The 20,566-nt window shown below is 39.0% G+C and overlaps 1 protein-coding gene across 1 annotated transcript in view; it reads left to right on the top strand.

The window, feature by feature from the left end:
- Positions 1–20,566, top strand: part of ZDHHC13 (zDHHC palmitoyltransferase 13) — a 50,630-nt gene that overhangs the window by 18,821 nt on the left and 11,243 nt on the right. The window contains exons 5-13 of the mRNA XM_080815194.1: positions 1,439–1,583; positions 3,007–3,071; positions 4,666–4,828; positions 5,074–5,199; positions 8,838–8,971; positions 12,135–12,235; positions 17,337–17,461; positions 18,308–18,370; positions 19,077–19,170. Of these exons, the coding sequence (XP_080671320.1) occupies positions 1,439–1,583; positions 3,007–3,071; positions 4,666–4,828; positions 5,074–5,199; positions 8,838–8,971; positions 12,135–12,235; positions 17,337–17,461; positions 18,308–18,370; positions 19,077–19,170 (1,016 nt within the window). The remainder of the gene's footprint in view (positions 1–1,438; positions 1,584–3,006; positions 3,072–4,665; positions 4,829–5,073; positions 5,200–8,837; positions 8,972–12,134; positions 12,236–17,336; positions 17,462–18,307; positions 18,371–19,076; positions 19,171–20,566) is intronic.

Raw genomic sequence — 20,566 nt, 5'->3', positions numbered from 1 at the left:
AAGGAAATGAATTTTTAATTTTATTTAATTTTAACTAACTTAAATAGCCACATGTGGCTAGTAACTACCATATTGGAAACTGCTGTTATAGACCATTTGAAAGGCTTTCTTTCCCTTTTTCCCCCTCTTCATTAAAAAAAAAAAAATTTTTTTTCAAAGAGTTTCCAGAGATAGTGTGTTTTTGTGTTTAATTTAGGTTTCTGCTGTGGTGCTCAAACTCAAGTATGTGTGTTATATTTCCTTGTAATCAAAATAAGTATCTTTATATCTGATCATATGGATAAAGCTATAGTTCAGAGAACTGTAAACTCAGTTCTTTTTTTTTTTTTCCTTCAAATTTTTATTTAAATTCCAGTTAGTTAACATGCAGTGTAATATTGGTTTCAGGAGTAGAATTCAGTGATTGATCACTTACATACAACACCCGGGCTCATCATAAGAAGTGCCCTCCTTAATACCCATCTCAGTCAGTTCTTTTCTCTGCTATCTATTGGCCTTTTGAAGCTGTAGTTGATATGTGTCTGTCTTGATACCTTTTTTTTTTTTTTAAAGGAAGGTTTCTTTCTTTTTTTTTTTTTTTTAAAGTTTTTATTTATTTATTTGACAGAGAGAGAGACAGAGAGACAGTGAGAGAGGGAACACAAGCAAAGGGAGTGGGAGAGGAAGAAGTAGGCTTCCTGCTGAGGAGGGAGCCAGATGCAGGGCTGGATCCCAGGACCCCTCGATTATGACCTGAATCAAAGTCAGATGCTTAACGACTGAGCCGCCCAGACGCTATGTCTTGATACTTAATAATTTCTTCATCTGTCACTTTAATCCCAGTCTCTGGTTGGTGGGGTTGGCATGAACCCAAAACTAAAATGAACAATTGTTCATTTAAGAAAAGGAGTGAAATATTTTTTCCATATCCAAGAATTTTGAAGAATTTAGGTTAACTCATCCCTTTTAAGCTAGCAAGATACAGTGCTTTACATGGAAAATGAGCCACAATCAAGTGTAAAAGTATGTACTTTCTAAGAATAAATAATATTATCACAGTATTCCTGTAGTCTGTGAATGTTGTACTTCATTGTATCTGACTCATGATTATTTCTTGTTTTTTAAAATAGGAACAATGAAGTTTAAGTGGTTTTAAAGTTTTCATTTTGGGCATTAGTCATGTGAAGTTATTGCTTATATATGGTAGCAACATAAGATTTATAGTAGATTGGGAGGTTATTAAGTGTATTACTAGCACTCAAGAAGGACTTTATAGATAGCTCTAAGTTTGGAGCCTTAAAGTGAAATATGTCTAGAGAATCTCCAGTGTTTTAAAAGTCTGTTAGGAATTACTGTTTATACTGAACCAAAATCTCTCATGTCTTAGTGATATCAGTTTTTCCCTGAAGTTTTTCTGCATGCTACAGAAAACCGTATAATTTTTATCCTCTCTTTACAGACAAGGGCATTTGCCTATGGTCATATTACTACTACAGTATGGAGCAGACCCCACTCTCATTGATGGGGAGGGCTTCAGCAGCATCCACCTGGCAGTGTTATTTCAACACATGCCCATTATAGCATATCTCATCTCCAAAGGACAGGTATGTTTTGAAACCTATCTTATACTCCAGCTGTTGTGAAGCTGAAGAGATTGGAAGGATGATTAGTAATACTCTGTTCTCATTTTTAAAATAGAAGTTAAAGATATCCGGATAGTCAAATATTAGCCTCAGTAAGTCTAGCTGTGCTGCTTTTCTAGCTTCATTGGAGCAAAAGGACAGGTCATTTAGCACAGTAACATATAATAGATATTTTTGAAATGTGTAAGCCTATAATAGTTTTCCTTATGATCCCAGTAATTTGCAGAGTTTTTCAAAAACATGACTTCAAAAGCCTATATTTTTCTTCTGGTTGAATGTAGGAATGGTAGTCAGATCACTAAATTAACCCATCATTTGCTTTCATTATTTGAGTCCAAATGGGAGACCAATTTGAATGTGTGCTTCTTATTGTTCTCTAAAGTAATTCCATGAAAAATGACTTGCCTTAAGAGGCATCCATTTATGGCACAGGTTAAATTATAGGGTATTGGTGGTGGGAGTTTCACTGTCAGCTGTTCTTGTCTGGAATGTGCTTTCTGGTAGCGAAGTAGTTTATGTATCAGCAGACTTGCCTGTAACAGGCGTGGAAACATGTTTGCACAAATGCTCTTGGAATGATTGTGTTCTTTTTAAATAAGCACTTTCTCTCAGACTTAGCCAACTGAAGTAGAATAATTATAACCTCTTGGGTCTCATTTTGGGAAGACGTATGAGGAGGAGCCCTGTCTGCCTCTTTCGGCTCTTTCCCGAGTTGTATTCCAACCAAGGCCCAAGAGACTCTTTGGTAATTGAAACTCTTTCTTTGACTTGGATGGAATCATTATTGTGTGCCTCAAACCTGGGCCCATTTTATTAAAAGGAGCATATCCTCATGGAGATAGGGTTTCCTTTTTCCCCTCTATACTCTGGAAAATAGAAAAGAATTTTTCATGTTTTACTCTTGAAACATAAGTCCAAAAATATGGTGAGTTGCCTCAGAAAAGATGGACATTTCACCATCCCTTGAAGTGTGTTTACATAAAGGCTGGGTGCTGTTACATAAGACACGATGGTTTGAATTACCGTGTCAGTTAAGTTGTAACCTAGATGATTCCTAAGGTCTCTGCAGTCTCTTATATTTGATGGTGATTATTAGCATTCTCCCCCTTCCCTTAACTCTCTTCCATTCACATCATATACTTTTAACTATATATTCACATTTTCCCTTTAAGGATATTTTGTAGAAAACGGTGAATTTTTATCCTGTGGATTCGAAGCAGAACATTCTTTTGTTCAAATGACATTTGAACCCTTCTTGTAAACACAAACCTTCTTGTAAACCCTTCTTGTAATGTTGACTGTATTAGAGAGCTACTTCCATTAAGAGAAGAGAGAATTTTGACTGCCTTTACAGTAAGTCTGATTGACTCTTCCTTTTGGACAGAGTGTGAATATGACAGATTTAAATGGGCAGACACCTCTGATGTTATCAGCTCACAAAGTACTTGGGTAAGTACATTTAATTGAATTGCCTCATTTTGATTCTTGGTTCTAATTTCTCTGTATGTAATTTTAAATATCTTAATCTATGTTGAGATGATAATACTTTCTGAAGAGGAAAGAAAGATTTTCCACCCTGTGACTGTTAGGAACTTTTAATGTAGTTGTGGTTAGGTACCACTGAAATAAATTTTCTTTTTCCTGATAGCTTTGGGGAAGTTTGAAAGCTACTAATAAGAAAAAAAATTTCCTGGGGCGCCTGGGTGGCTCAGTGGGTTAAGCCTCTGCGTTCAGCTCAGGTCATGATCTCAGAGTCCTGGGATTGAGCCCCGCATCAGGCTCTCTGCTCAGCGGGGAACCTGCTTCCTCCTCTCTCTCTGCCTGCCTCTCTGCCTACTTGTGATCTCTGTCTGTCAAATAAATAAATAAAATCTTTAAAAAAAAAAAAAAAAAAGAAAAAAATTTCCTTACAGAACAGGTAGAGATTCCATAGCATATACTTACTAATATGACATATTTCTGAGTTTGCATTTTTTAAAAAATGGCTTCAAGTTTAAGTGTTCTCATAATTTGAAATCTGGATGATATAATCTTTTCAGAAAACAATACGTTTTGGGGCTCTCTGGCATTGTTGACTACTCTGAAAATATTAATTGTAACTGATCTATGAATATAGTCTATTGATGTGTTTATATCAAGTATTTACATATTTAAGTTTTTTTTATGTATTATATAAACACATGTGATTAATGACCACCAGATAGTCAACGTCTGGTATTCTTTCTGTCCAAATACTTGCTACAGTTTTACCTTTATGAATTCATTTCCAGTGTTGTACTTAATTTCTGATTCTGCTTTTACTTAGGACCTCTCTCCTAGGAACTGAGTTAGTTGTGATGCCATTACATTTTATTCATGGAGTGCTGGGGGCTGGGGGCTGAGTTTTGTTAAAAAGCATTTCTTCTTTTCTGGTGATAACACTGAAGTCAGATAATAATGTTTAAAGATATTGATAGAATAAGTAAGTAGAATACCGCTTTATTAAAAGAATCTCTTGAGTAGTCATGAAAGAAGGGAAGATATTGATGGTAAAGTAAAAATACTGAATTCTGCCTGCTAGTCCATAGGTTTCTAAGATAAATACTTTAGGACATTATATCTGTTTCATTTAATAATTGGTTAAAGGGAACATGGAAAGTTAGCTTTTGGTTTATCGCCTCATATAATGTTGTACATTTAGTTTTAATTAGGTAAATATCATAACATTGGCCAAAGTTAAATTCGCAGTTTAAGAAAAAATGTTAACCAAGAGAACAACAACATGAAAATAAAATGTAAAAACAAAAGAAGTTATTTCATTGTATTGACGTTGAAATTATATTATCTGTGTAGCAGACTGTCACTTCCTGCATTTCTTTTTGAAAGGTGCATCTCTCCTATTAGCCCCTGGAATGGAACTCTGCAGAAAGAAGTTTCTTGGTTTCCAGAATACTTAACTGATTGTTCAATTTATATGTTAGCTTAAAAGATACATAATTTTGCATTTACCCTTGAAATCATTCATCTCTCTAAAACTCCTGGGTATTTTATTGTTTTGAGACAGACCAGAACCAACTGGATTTCTTTTAAAGTTTAATCCTTCTCTTGCTGTGGTTGATAAAATACACCAAAACACTCCCCTCCACTGGGCAGTTGCAGCAGGAAATGTTAATGCGGTCGATAAACTTTTGGAAGCTGGTTCTAGCCTGGATATCAGAAATGTTAAGGTATGACCAGGTATTTATCTCCCTTAGTTTATTATGTCTTCAGTTAGAAAATTAGTACATCAACATAAACATAAGCTATGCATATATTTTCAATTAACCACAGGATAAATAACCATGAACTGTAGCTGGCTACTTTCAGAATGAATACATTTGAGTCTGTGATTCTGCTGATTTCTTATAAAATGTTTAGCACCCATACTCTGTAGAAAATATAATTGAATATTCTCTCTCTCTCTCTTATTAAGGGTGAAACACCTCTTGACATGGCTTTACAGAATAAAAATCGCCTTATTATTCACATGCTAAAAACAGAGGCAAAAATGCGAGCCAACAAGAAGTTCAGACTTTGGAGGTGGCTGCAGAAATGTGAGGTATTTTCATATGGGTCCTGTTCTATGGGCCATAAAAAGGACTGTTTTGTTCATTTGTGTTTGGTTTTGAAGGTAAAGCAGGGAGGAAACCAGGGCAAAACCAGGAAATTTAGCTTAGTGCTACATTACATCTGCTAATCGCATCTTTCCCACACATCCCATGGCCGAGAGTTGGAAATTTGTCATTTTGTTAGCAATTTACTGGTGATCCTAAGCTAGATGGCTCTAAAGCGGTGTGTTACCTCATGAATGTCATAGCATACTTCCACGTTTAATGAATGAATTGAAAACAGACTGATTCTTAAGGAAGCAAAAGGAGAAATAACTTGTTGAGAGAAAATTTATAGAACTTTTTTTTTCTTTTTCTTTTTTTTTTTTTTTTTAAAGATTTATTTGATAGAGGTCACAAGTAGGTAGAGAGGCAGGCAGAGACAGAGGGGGAAGCAGGCTCCCTGCTGAGCAGAGAGCCCGATGCAGGGCTTGATCCCGGGACCCTGAGATCATGACCTGAACTGAAAGCAGAGGCTTTAACCCACTGAGCCACCTAGGTGCTCCTGTAGAAGATTTTCTTATAGAACTTGTTTTTATTGAAGTTTTTTTGAAGAGGAAAATAGTAACATTCAACACAGAGGAGTTAGACTTTAAAAATAAGTTTTGCAGACTTCAAGCATGTGATGGCTCCTCACAAAATGAAAACATCTGTAATTTCTACAGATGTATCCCGAGTTTACTCTTGGTTTAAGTTGGCAGTTCTGAGTGATGTTCTTCTAAACTTAATTGATAGAGGAAGTTAGGAAGTTCAGCTTGTTCTTGTGAATGGCCCCCAAAATCTAAGTCATATTAGTGAATATAATTCAAATTGTTAAAACGAGATATTGAGTTGATTCTACTTTTCTAATGTTTTCAAAGATGACAGATGGCATCATCTTATCTAATAATGATTAGTAATTATATCCTCATATCGATTCTTAATTCACGGGCACCAGATTTCTATGCAGAGGGTCATCACAAATACTGTACCAATTTTGCATTCAGATGTATGGAGGGAGAGAGGAAGGAGTAACTGTCACTCCTCAGTATCCTTTGCCAACCCCTCTGCTTCTCTCCTACCCCATATTGGTAGGGTGCTCCAGGATTTTGTTCTTGGACCTCTTTTTTAATCCATTCATTCCCTTGGTGATTTCATACACTTCCATGGCTTTATTCTTTTTTTTTTTTTAAGGTTTTATTTATTTATTTGAGAGAGGGAGAAAAAGAGCATGAATGAGAAGAAGGGGCAGAAAGAGAGGGAGAAACAGACTCCTCACGAAGCAAGGGTCCCAGTGTGGGGCTTGATCCCAGGACGCTGGGATCATGACCTGAGCTAAAGGCAGACGCTTAACCAACTGAGCCACCCAGGCACCCCTAGTGCACGTCCATGGCTTTAAATGCCATGTATATGTTGACAGCTTCCAAAGTTATCTCTAGTTCAGATCTTTCCAGACTGCTATATCAAATTACCTACTTGAATTACCCAGTTCAGTGTCTGATAGGCAGCTCCAGCATAACATCCGAAACTGAACTCCTGATCTTTGCCCCACTCCTCCCCAAGTATTCCATCCACAGCCTTTCCCTTCTTAGTAGGTGGCAACTCCGACCTCCCAGCCATTTTTGCCTTTTCTCTGTCATACCATGTATCTAGTCCATTAGCAAAACATATTGGCTAATTCTGTCCTCAGTGTATTCCAGAGTCTGACCCTTCTCACTGTTCCACCGGTGGCATTTTGGTCCAGCCACCATTATCTTCCATGCGGATTATTGCAGTTGTCTGACATCTCCTTGCCCCACTCACCTCTAGTCCATTGTCAACGGAGCGGGCAGATGAATCTTTCGAAATGTAGGACAGGTCCTGTCATTCCTCTGCTCAGAATCCTGTGATACCTCCCCCTGTGTCCCAGAATAAAAGCCAAAGTCCTTACCGTGACTTATAAGGCTCTGTGTGGTCCAGCTTTTATGTACTATTAAATCACTTAGTACATTTATCTTGTCATCTTCTGCTAGAATTTAAGCTCCATGGAAGAAAGGCCTTAAGTCGTGATGTGTCCCAAGTACCTAGAACAGTGCCCAGCATACAGTATGCACTGGAATAGTTATTGAGTGAATAAATACTGTGGCTCATCTATGAGTATTAATGTCTGGGGTTAAAATTTGAGATCCGTATTTAATTCATATTTTTATTCTGAGATTATGTTGCCTATAGATTCTAAGTTTACTACGTTTTAAAAAATCTAAACTTGCTAATTTATGTTGCCATGCAAATTAGATTTAGGATTTTATTTTTATTTATTTATTTTTTATAAAAGATTTTATTTATTTATTTGACAGAGAGAGAGACAGCAAGAGAGGGAACATAAGCAGGGGAAGTGGGAGAGGGAGAAGCAGGCTTCCTGCTGAGCAGGGAGCCTGACTCAGGGCTCGATCCCAGGACCCTGGGATCATGACGTGAGCCGAAGGTAGACGCTTAACAACTGAGCCACCCAGGAACCCCTAGATTTAGGATTTGAAAGATTTGATAGCATTGGAAAGTATTCATCCCCAGAATACTTAGAGAAGTAAAAATCGAAGAAAATAGGGCAGAATATAGTTTCTCCCTTTGCTGTTACAAAAGCCCTGCTGGCTTCCAAGGTCATATGTGTTCCAGTTAGGGGACCGCATTGCAGCAGTGTGATGCCGGGCTTCAGTGCCACAGACAGTCACCTGCACTGTTCGTTCATAGACTGAACCAATAGACCTGAAGGATTAGCATCCTGAGGATTTATTTCAGTCTTTGGCCTCCATATGTCACTTGACAACTGAGAACTACTCCTTTCTTAAAACTCTCTTCTCTGGCTTCATGGGACCTTTCTCTTGGTTCTCGTCCTGCCTTTCTGGTCACACCAGTCACTCTTTCTTGGTTATCTCTGACAACTTAGCTTTTTCCCCTTTAAATGTTTGTGTTGGCCAAGATTCTGCCCCTTTCCACCTGTACATCCTTGGGATGTTCATTCCTGGCTTTCCAGCCTATATACTGGTGAGTACAAAATGTTCTCCTGGGTGATAGACCTGCTTTTCCTGCCTGCCTCTTGTGTATCTCCTAGATGCCCACAGGCATCTGAAATTCCACATGCCCTAAACTGTCATCTTTTCTGCAGGCTTGTTCCCTCTGACCTTCTTTATTAGGGGATGGCACCATCTGGTGTCCAGGCTGGAACTCCTGTACTCTCCTCATTGAGTCTTGAGTGTATTGATTTTTGTGTGGTTCCTTTGTTTTGCTTTATGCTTTCTGACCTGTAGTTACTGTTAGAAAGAAATTATTTTTAAAAATGTCAGCTCTCATTAGCACTTTTCTAAAAGACCACCATTTCTTAGAGGGGAAGAAAGTGAAAGAAAACATATTTAAGCAATATTTTATAACATTAAATCTTAAAAGATTGTTTCCAAGATTTGTGGTTTCTCACACTCCATATTTATCAATCAGCAATTTCAAAGAAAAAACTCTGTATTCTGCTGTTGTATTAACTGTTATACATTTAGGAAGTAGTTCTTTTGTTGTACTAATCATTGTTAGAAACTTAAGACATAAAATCCATAAGGTTCTAAAATTCTCAATCTCTTAATAGCTCTTCCTGCTGCTGATGCTTTCTGTGATTACCATGTGGGCTGTTGGATACATACTGGACTTCAATTCAGATTCTTGGCTTTTAAAAGGATGTCTTCTATTAACATTGTTTTTTCTGACATCTTTGCTTCCAAGGTGTGTATATTAGTCTTTGCAAGGCTGGTTATTGCATTTCCATTTGATTGCTTATTTCTGTTGTTGATCAGCTAGAATCATAGGGTTTTATTGAGCTATGAATGTTACTTACCACACAGAAAATTCTTCAGGGGTGGTGGGAGGGAAGGGGTTTGGTAGTATATGATTTAGCTGAAAGCAAATTGGTCAACCCAATAATCTGATTGAATTGGCAGTTGGTGGAAAATAAAGATCCTAGCTCACTTTTTGAATTGTTGATTTGGGTAAATAATGAGATTTTTGTAACTGTTTTACATCATGAAACATTTTTGCCCATTTTTCAGAAATGTTTTTTCCTTAATCTAAACTCATTTTAAGCTCATTGTTTTTGCTCTTAATGCTTTATAGTTGAAACAACCTAATTAAATTGTAGGAAATTAGTAGCTAAATTGTAGTTAAAATAGTAGCTATGGTATGGTTCTGTTTTTAGGAAAATATTATACATGATTATATATAGTCATGGTTAAGAGTCAGGTTGCCTGGGTTCAAGTCAAGTCAGGCTTTACCACACAGCATTCTGACATTGATTAAGTTGCTTTACCTCTCCGCGCCTCACTTTGTTCATCTATAAAATGTGGATAATAATTGTGACAATGCCTGCTTCATAGTTAATGTATATATAGTGGTTAGAACCATGGCTGACACACATGACACAATAACCATGCCACACCCCAGTCTCTTCTCCATTTTTCAGTAAAATGGCATCCAGTTCCCTGTGTGAATAATGAGTGTCATCCTTGGATTACTTTCATCTTCGATTCTTCCCTTCTCACATCCAGCTCATCACCAAGTCCTTCCTGCCCTTTGTCCAGTTTGCTCTCTCCAGCTCCATGGCCGGCCTCCCCAGACCGAGGTCCCTAACTGGTCTTACTTCAGCTCTTATCCCTTAATAGTTCATCTCCACTTAGCAATCAGTGCAGTCTTTTAAAAAGGCAAATAAATCATTTTCTGTCTTTTCTCCCTGCTTAAAGCCCTCTGGTTCCTTTTCTGTGTCTTCAAAATAAAATCCAAACTCCTTGCCTGTGATGAGGTATTATGTGACTCGGTCTCACCTCTGATTTCATCTCTTTCCTCTCTTCCCTTCTCTGCTCTTCTACCTTCTTTCTGTTTCTAGAACACATTGTCGAGCTCATGCCCAGCCTTCCCCCCAGCCCTGGGCCTTGACTCTTGCTTCTGTCTTTGTCTGAAGAGTTCCAGTACCATATTGTTGTAGAGCAGGGTCACTTCCTTAGGCTGTCCCTGACTAACTCTCTGCATCACTGTTTGATTTCCTTCATAGCACTTCATCACCGTTTCCTGGAGTGTTAAGGCCCCTCTAAGCAGGAAACTTGTTTCTCCTGCTCAATATTTTCGCTTAGTGAATGAAAGAAAAATGTAATGATGATGATCCATAGAAAAGGATCTAAAAGGAAATACAGTGTTGCTTTCTTCAGGGTGTGTGTTCAGTATTACTATGCCCTTTTTTGCTTGCCAGCATTTTCTGGAATAAGCATGAGCCGCTTGAGTCATAAGAAAATACAAAGTATTAGAGGAAGCTTACTCTTGGTCATTCAAGAGCAGGACAGTTGGTGGGGAATTAATTAGAATATAAATGTAAAAACTTACATTTCTGAAAAATAACAGAATGCCTAAAATTGCCTGCTATTCAGAAAACTTGTAACTTAGAGATATTTATTCATTTTCCACTAATTAGTTTGACTCATTTGCCAAAGACATTTTAAGCCAAATCACCAGGCATCTCAATCATCGCTTTGGGGTTTTTGTTTTCGCTTTTGCTTTTTCAGAGAGAAAGCCAGGCCTGGCAGTATCTACTCACCTAGGATAGGAGCACTTGAGATTTTGTCTGTTCTGGTAGAAACCAACAGTATGCAAAAATCATATGAAACTTTTGTTTCTGCTGACAGTGAGTCGAGGTCTTCATAATCTAGGCTTGGCATATGGACACAGTTCAAATGGGAGACAAATGCATATGGCACCTTTATCCATCCTGCTTTTATTTCTGACTTACCCTTCTGTAGAGACCCAGTTTTATAGAGCTTAGGCAGCTGCAAACTTCTACTACTATTTAGGCTCCAGGGGCTGTTGCTTACCAATCCAGGCTGCTCTGTGATGCCTGTTAGAAGTAGGTAGGTCGTGGTCGCAGACTTACAAATGAGGTAGTTCACTGCACTGCTTAATTCAGTCAACCATCAAACACATTTGCACTGCAAAATCTCAGGTTGTGCTGCAGAGGTTCCATGGGCTCTGTTTGGCCTACTCTGGCAGCATTTTATGTGCCTGAAGTTTGGGATCTTTAGTTTTTCTGAAATATTTTATCATAACGATGCTCATGATCTTGATAGCTTTTTAAAAAATCCTTTTCCTACCGGTCATCAACCATTGTTTTTTCCTGATATAACATTGTAAAACAGATCCAGGTAAACTCTGTTCATGCACAGATTTAGTATATTGAGTATTTAACACAAAAGACAGATTTTTTTTTTTCTTTTGAAACTCCAGTAGCAACAGTTGAGTAAGTGATATTTAGCCTTCCACGTTGTTTGTTACCCAAGCGAGAGGGTTTGCGTTCTGACCACTGGTGCCACTTTTAGCCTTTATAGATCTTTTTTATGTCGCCTGTCGCTTCTCAGGCTGGTTGTGGGATGAAACTGCTTAGGGTTGTGTGCATCTGTTTTGTTTTTAAAAATATGCTCCTGTCCTCCGGAAGGAAGCATGTTAAATGTGAAGGTGAATCTCCCAAGTATTTACAATTTTTGCATTTTGGAACATTTGAAAATATGATATGCCAAAAAGATATACACGTGCGATACATCACAGTAGAACTGAAGAATCATTGCAAATAGAAAGTTATGGGGAATGAAATCCTGTAGAAGTTAGTTACAAGAACTGGAACGTGCATCTCTGCTTTACTTTTCTCATGGAAGATGGGGTGAGGTGGCGGCGAATGCTCAGTTACTGGGTGGGAAGTTTCACACTGGAAGTGCTGGGTGCTGAAAGCCGTTGCTGCTGCCGTTACTTGAGGGGACTGTTATTATTACTGTTATTTAAGTGGACGTAGAACTAAAATTAATATTGACCATACTTGTTTTCACTAATATCCTATGTATATCCCTTTCTCTTTCAGGTTCTTGGTCGGGTATAAGAGCTTCATATACTTACCAACAGTCTTCCTGCTAAGTTCCATTTTTTGGATATTTGTGACTTGGTTCATCTTATTCTTTCCTCATATCCTTCAAGCTGAAATTTAAATGTTTATCTCATTTTGCCTTTCAACAATAGTAATGCCAGTGATAGAAATTTAGATAATAGGAGAGATCCAGGGAATGCAGCTCCTATTTGTAGTCATTTTAATTATTCTGGTTGACGAGGTGTAGTGTTGAAAATCTTCTCAGTTCTGGAAATAATCTTAGAGCACATCATGGAACCGGTAGGGGTCTAGTATTCATCACTCACAGGAAAGAAACAGTAGAATGAATTATTATTTTACTTGGACCCGTAAACATTTGTTGTATTGCCTTGAGATACTCTTTTCAAGGTCAGATGGTTCTTTTAACTTGGTCGGCAGTGACAGTTGATTAATAAATCTTCTGGGTACCAAGATGGCCTGTGTGGGAGGGGTCTTCAGGGAAACGTGTCCTCCTCAGCCATGGTCAGCACAGTGTTGCTGTCTATAGCCGTGATTCTCAATCCACACTAAAAATACATTTACATTGCCACCCAAAATGTACGTGAAACAGAAAATTGATACTCCTGACATGTGCTTTACTCTGAAATTTTGTTACTTTATGATGTTCTATTTCCTTTTTAAAAAATGCTGGTCACAGCGCACTTAATTCTTTCATGGCCTGCTAACGGATGGCAGCTGTTTTCAAACCAAAAGAACTCCTCTGAGGAATAGGTTTATCTGTTGAGGAGCCGGGCTCAGGCCAAGGCCAGCTTGGGGGGTGTGTTGTGCTCTTGGGGTTGACTGAGCCTAGTCACGTAGAAGTGGGAGTAGGGCATACTTCCTGGTTTACAGCTGTTTATAGCTCCCAGTAGGAGGGAGGTATTTTTGTCTAATTTTTATCTTCCCACCTCTTTCTAGGTTCCTATTTCCCCTGCAGAGACTAGGAAGCCATTATAACCTTGCTTTCTGTACAGGGTAGGGGAAAAAGGAATGTGGTAGATAGAAATGTACCTATAAACATACTCCTTCAGCTTCTGTGTTATGTCTCTTTCTGGTAATGGCATCTTTGAAAAGAAAGAATGGTGTTTGTGAGAGAGATGCATATACTCAATTCAGGAATATTTTTTCCACGGGAATCAATGTGAAACGAGAGAAGCAGATGAGTTCTCAGTGTGCATTACGTTTCCTTTCATCATAGTATGTTTATACTTCAATGATGCTTTTTGTTTCTGAGCCTTATCTCTAATATTCTTCAGATTCCTTTAATGTAAATGAGTGGTACAGCATACCATGGAGTTCATTTGGCTTTTATCAAAGAGGTTATTACATATAGCCTTTGTCTCATGATTACTGTTGTGGGGGCAGCTTTGTAAGCACTAGCCTCATGATCACTGCTTAATGGAGGCTTGGATGATATTATGTAATATAAAAATACATTATAAGTAATGAGTGTATTAAACAGCAGCACAATATACACCCAGAATCACTTGGAGGAATCCCAAGGCTGGTAAATTCTAGGATAATTGACATCATTCTAAGGGGTGGCTGGCATTTTTGCTTACCAGCCCATGTAGCAGTGGAGTAAACACAGTTTTAAAATTGTGTTTCTTGATGAATTTTTAAAATTTGAGCAATTCACATTATTTCACTTTTGGTACAAAAAGTGAGATACTGTTTATATTGAATTATTTCAACTTTGCCAAAGTACTATCAACAAGAATGTGGCTCCACTGTAGTTTGAGAGTCTCAACTATAGAACTTAGTATTCAGGTGAGTTTCATTACAAGCAGTTCACCATCTGTGATGATGCCATTAATCAGAAGAATTGATTTCCAAAGCTAGACAGATTCTTAGGATGTCAGAGTGGACAGGATGGGATATTTTCCTTGCCTGTGCCACCAAAAGCCCTTTGATCCACACGCCCTTGTGAACCTGCTACCGGTGAGTGTCAGTCAGTAGGTGGCAGACTTCGCCGCCAGATCAGTGTTTTAAGAGCTGAATGTTAAATGCTGTTTGAAACTGCTCTGGGTATGACTTGACTGTGCTACCCTGTAACGACCCATCCTGACTAGTTAGACTGATCTTGTCTCAGGTTGCCAAGTCCAGATCATGTGGGAGCGTCCCCTCTCACAGTCCATTATGGGAAAGTGTCTGGGGCGCTGTGGAAAGAGTACTGTCTTTGGAATCAGACAGAATGAGTTTGAGTTTGGTTCTTTTTCTGACTTGTCGTGTACCATTGGGCACATTAGGCACATTATTTAGTTTCTCTGAGTCTGTTTTGCCATTAAAAAATTCCTGAAGGATAAAAGTACCAAGTTCATGGGATGGCTGCAAGGATTACTGTGCTGTGATGTCTGTAAAATGCTGACCCCATTGCGTAATCGGCATTTTCTAAATAATACTTACTTCATTATTAATTCTCTACGAATAAAATCTGTGTGGAAGGCTGCATGTTGAAATTAATTTTAAGGGAAGCTCTAGGTTGGTTCCTCAGAAGATCACTTCCTTTTGATGCCTTTTATGTGTTCAGCATTAATGTATATGGCTTTTATAAAGCAGGATCAAATGGAAAAAATAGGACCTTACTGATGCATTTGGAGGTAAGATTAAGACCCAGAAATGGTGACTGTCTATGTCTATGTCTATGCCTCTGGCTTGTTGCGGAAGGAGTGACCCAGCTTCAAATCAGGTGAAAGAGTAAGAGCTTTGACTAAAAGCCCCATGTAGGGAGTGACCTAGCTGCCAAGGAAGCTGCTGTGTTCTCCAGTAATAAATAGTACAGGGATGGGAGCGTCCCTGCAAAGGACAACAGCAGTAGCACTGTCCCTAGCACTGGTCAGGACAACCCTGAAGTGTGTTTGCTCTGTTTCGAATTCTGTTCTTTTGAGAGAGACATGGACAAACAGGAGCGTAAAGCAGAACGTGACCAGGAGACTGTTGCTGTACAAGGAACAAGGTTGCTGCTTATCCTGGAGGTGTGCGTGCTGCCATCCGGTGTCACGTGTTCGGAAGTCTGTCACTCAGAAGCCAATGCATTGTATGGAATGGACATTGAATAAAACTGTATTGAACAAAGGAGGAATAAGCTTCTGTAGGGTATAGATCTAAGGACAGCTATAGTGTAGATCTGTAGTGTAGAGCTAAAGGATCTAAGGAATGAAAAACAGTCCAAGTTACAGAAAGGCAAATTTCATTTCCATATTGAGAGAATTTTTAACTGCAAAGAGTCACCGGCTAACTGACGAGGCTGAGGTGTGTATAAGGTCTGAATACCACAGAAAAGGCATCTTTAGCTTCAGGGAAGGGCAAGAATTCTTCTCTGTAGGCAATCAAGAAAGACCTTCAAGGGGAAGGAGAGTGTGTTAGGTCTCGAAGGCAGTTAGGGCTTGGACATCCTCAAAGTGTGCTTCTGGAAGTAGCTGGGGCCGGTAGAGAGCATTTGAGGTTAATGAACCACACAAAGCAACGGCATGGAAACAAGGAACATTGGGCTTTTATGTGAGGGGATAGAACACATTCATTTTACTTGGAGAGAGAGGCTCCAGTGATTCTCTGCGATTTGTTCTGAAAGTTATTCAGAACAGGAGCCCAGAGTTCAGTCAGGTCTGTATGCGGAATCATATGCTTCAGCTGAATGTATTTTTGAGAATGTGTCATGTGTGCCGATCAAAGTTCAGTGGGAAGAAAGCAGGATGTGTTTCTGTAACTAAAGGTCTTGACTTACGTACTCTTAAACAGTGCTGTTAATTCATTCTGAGTAAACTTTATTTGTCAGAATTCCATTTCACACAACTCTTCCAGATCCTATCTCTTTCTTAAAGCCAGGCACTTCCGTAGACAAACTGATACATTTAACCACCAAGGTGTGTTCCTGCCTACCTCAACCAGATGTGGTTGCTGCTGGTTTTTGTGGGTTGGAGCAGTGCTTCTCGAACTGTTCTATGCATGTGGACCCCTAAGGATCTTGTTAAAATCCAGAGTGTGATTCTGCAAATCTGGGCTGAGGTCTGAAGCTCGAGTGCCTTTCTAACAAGCTCCCAGGAAAAGCCATTGCTGTGGGTCTATGAACCACACTTTAAATAGCAAGGGTTAGAGTCTATTTTATGGCCATCTTTTCCACTCCAAAGTTTGGCACAGGACAGCTTGAGGGGTGCCTGGGTGGCTCATTTGGCTAAGTGTCTGCCTTCAGCTCAGGTCATGATCTCAGGGTCCTGGGATCGAGCCCTGTGTCAGGATTCCTGCTCACCCAGGAGTCTGCTTCTCCCAATCCCTCTGCCCTCCTCCCTCCACCCCCACTAGTGCTTCCTCACTCTCTCTCTCTCTCCCTTGAAATAAATAAATAAAATCTTTTTAAAAAGCTTGATAATACCTTGGAAGGCAGATACAGTTACCATGTTGATGATGATTTAAATTGGGCAAGGAGAAATGGTTTACTACTGGTGTATTGGCTAATTACTTGGTGCACCTTCATTCATCTTTCCCTAGAGCAAAATTTTGCTTTTTCTACAAGGAATTTGTACCATTTCAAAATGGGTAATGTTTATCCTTGAAATACTTTTTATCTTAATGTGTCTGTAATATGTTCCTTTCCCAGAATAGCATTTGATTTGTAATTACCTTGCACAGAGAGCAAATTTTTTTTGTGTATTTCTAAATTAATACAACCTAATACATCACAGGGATTCATTATTAAACTTTCCATTAGGAAATTTTTGCAAGCATTTATCTAATATATAAAGAAATGTTTTTAGTTGGAATCTCTGAATCAAGGGGTTCGTTTCTTTGATTTTGTTTAAATGATCAATAAATATTCTTTTTGATACTTACAGGAGAGCTGTAGTTACACCATGAGAGATTAACTTATTTGAATCTGAAATGTTTTTCAGTCCTCAGGTTGTTCCTCATACATTATAATTATTCCTATCAATACTTCATGAGTTTCAACTAATCGGGAGGGATTAATTATTAGCAAGTATGAGCAAATTCCTGTAGTATTAGAACATAGGATGGGGCCAGGTTTGGGGGCAGGGATATCTATATGTAACGGAAAGTGAAGATAGAATGCAGAGAGATTTTCAGGCACCAGTGATGGAATTTGCTTATGTCACAATCATGCCGTTCTTAGTGGAAGTTGATACATTTCCTTAACGTGGCTTTCACATCGAGCAGGCACCCCTTTCTATTTTGCTTTCCTTCTCAGCATAATAGGCTTCCTCTACTTTTTCTACAAGACTTGGGCAACTGATCCAGGCTTCACTAAAGCTTCTGAAGAAGAAAGGAAAACGGTGAGCTTTCTTTATAATGTTACTTTTTTTTTTTTTTTTTTAATAAGAAGTTCATAGCAATGTTGGTGTTTGTCATGGCTGCATCTCTAGTGCCTGGCAAGTAATAGCTGCGACATAAATCTGTAAGTTGAGATTTCTCCAGGTCGTGCTTTCGTTTATTTATGTAAAAGTCTTAAAAAATATTTTTATTTTCTCTTAAAGTCATACCCACCAAGACTTTTTCAAATGTAATTTCTGTCAGCAAACCTGATCTCGGTTTCTTTACCGTAACATATAGATAATGATCATTTAGCTTAAGTTCTCCCAATTTAATACATGGAGAGTAAGTAGGCAGAGGCAAGGGGGGAGTCCTCAATGACAAGAGATTCCCTTCTCTTCCTCAGATGTGAAGCTGTCAGTTGACCTGCATGGCTTCCTTTGCTTGTGAATGTTTGGAAGTTGGGGAGAGTATCGTTGTTTGTGTTACCTCTATCCAGTGTTCCTGAAAGATAAGCCCTGGTGCTTATAACCATCAGTTCTGATGTCTACTGATCAGTTTTGTTTCTTTTTTATAAGCGTATATATGTGTGTGTCTTTTTCTCTAACAGATTATAAGTAGGGGATGCTTGCCATTCATGGAGAGAAGGGGAGGTGTAATTTTGTGCTTTCTAATTTATTGGCTGTGCTTAAAAATGCAGCCTTGAAAAGTCACATTATTTTCAGGTATAGGATGATTTGGTGGCAGGTATTCCAGATTGCTTTTCTGGCTGCCTCAGTTTGGAGAGAGAGCTGTGAGAATGGTCTATAACATGCATTATACATTCCCTAGTAACACGTAATCATAAGGTCAAATTTCATGCCTTTCAGAATATCATCACCCTTGCAGAGACTGGCTGTCTGGACTTCAGAACGTTTTGTACATCATGTCTTGTGAGTCTTTTTTCTTTCCCCCCTGTAGTAAGAAAGCAAATTCCTGGTAACATTTCTCATGTAAGCCTTCATTAAATCTTCATGGTATATTTGTACATCTGCATTTTTACCAGCTTCTGATTTTGTATTACTATTAGAATAGTTTTCTGCCTTGAGTGTATGAGGGAGTGTTTATAGTTTCTTCAAGTTGCCTGTGGTTAAATCTCTCTGAATGATCTGTAGTATGTTTGGATTGCTTTTTTCTACCATGAAGCATATAGTAGAACTAACTTCAACTCACAGGCTCACGATGACCCTAGAAACCACTTAGTGAAACCTCTCATTTTTCAGTTGAGGAATCAAGGCCTAGAGGAAGGAAGTAAATTCCCCCAAATTATTGGCAGAGCTGGAAATGTAACTTGCGTTTTTCTTTTTCCTTTTCCTTAATCCAGTGCTCATTCTGCTGCCTGGTGCTGCCTCACTTCCTTTTCATCAGTGTGAAAAGGCTCTGGAAGTCAAATCCGTTTTAGTGATGGCCTGATCAAAATAGATATCTGGAAGTAAAGGCATTAATAAGGCATTCCAGAGCCTCAGCGTGAACTGATGGTCTACTTAGGATTATCTGTGCCTGTGTCTTTAGGATTTAGGAGTAAGATTTTGCTTGTGATTTGTTACCACTTTAAGACACTGATATTTTTGTTTAGACCTGTCTTAATTGCCCACTTAGATAAGGAAGCCTTTAAGGTCACTTCATTGCCACGTGTGTAACTCCTGTGTCGCTCGATATGATCAGCATTGTCTGTGGACTGGACGGTGCATAGGTGAGAGATGGAATTTTTTTAGTTAACACTATGAAGTTAAGCATATATTTAGCTGTGTGTGTGTGATTCATAGAAAAAAATGGAAGGGCATCTAAAGGGTCCATTTTGTGGCTCTTATGGCCTTTCACGGTGTAACACTCTTGGAAAACTGTCAGTGTTGATAATAATTAATGTGGTTTGTATAGTATTTTAGAGTTTATAAAGCACTTTTGAATATAGTATCCTATTTGATCATCAGGGCACATCCCGAGGTTGGTATTACTGTCTCCGTTTTAGAGGTGAAAAAATATTAAAGGTAAATTATTTCCTTGAAGTTGTTTTAGGAATACCAGTCTTCTATACCAAATTACCAGGTTCTTAGCATGTTTTGTGACTTGAGTCTCTCCTTTACTCCTCCACTTGCCTCCTTCAAAGCTCAGGTAGGAGCCGACCCAGAGATGATGGGGACTGTTCCTTGTCCTGGCCCCTGTAAAAACCAGGGGTTTATTATGAGGAACTATGGTCATTTGTCTCCAGCAGAGAAAATGCTTTTAAAATCCTGAACAAAAGGCTGCTTCACAGTCAGGTTTCTTTGGTGCATTTTGATGTTCTCTTGTATTCCTAGAGAATAGGTGAAGAGGTAATTCTTAGGGCTCCAAGCTTCATAGACACCATCCCACTGTAGAGATGGGATGGCTAGCATTATAGCCGGCAGCTTTGAATGGAAGTGGGAAAACAACAGTAATGAGCCCATATATTTTGATTACACGCATTTGACATAGTGATCTCACGGGCATCCTCTTGTTTGGTTGCCATAGGCCTATGAAGCAGACAGAAGAGATCTTATCCCCATATTAAAAGCAAGAACACTAGATCAGAGAAGTTAAATGACTTGCCTACATTCACACAGCTGCTGATCTGTGAACCTAGGTCTCCCCATTGCAGTGGGTTTTCCTCCTCCTGGGCTGTGCTGCCTTCGGAGAAATGGTAGTACTTTAGTGTCATTAGCATCAACGTGCTCCCAACTGCAGCTTCAAGAGAGCGACATACACGAGAGTGGAGCTTGGTTGCTCAGCCTCCTTGCCCCTACTTCACTTCTGTAGACCTTTCTCAGGCGGCAGGTTGCCCCTCTTCTCCTGTGTTTAGTCTCCTGCAACATATCTATCTGCCGCTCTTCAGATTCATTTTCTCTATTCCTCCAATCAAGTGGATCTCTGATGTTCCAAAATTGCACTTCTTAAACTCATCACGTGGAAGGAAGGAAGGAAGGAGTAGGGTATGTCTGCCCAAAGTCCTGCTGTCTCCCCTTCCTCCAGCGCAGTCGTAGGCCCTCCTAGTGCTACATGTGTTTAGTAGATCTTGTTCTGTCCAGAAAACGATGTCTTTTAGGTAAGCAACGAATAAATATTAGCTCAGT

Source organism: Martes martes (genome assembly GCF_963455335.1).
Source record: "Martes martes genome assembly, chromosome: 10".
Taxonomy (NCBI): domain Eukaryota; kingdom Metazoa; phylum Chordata; class Mammalia; order Carnivora; family Mustelidae; genus Martes; species Martes martes.
This window is presented reverse-complemented; position numbering and strand designations above follow the sequence as displayed.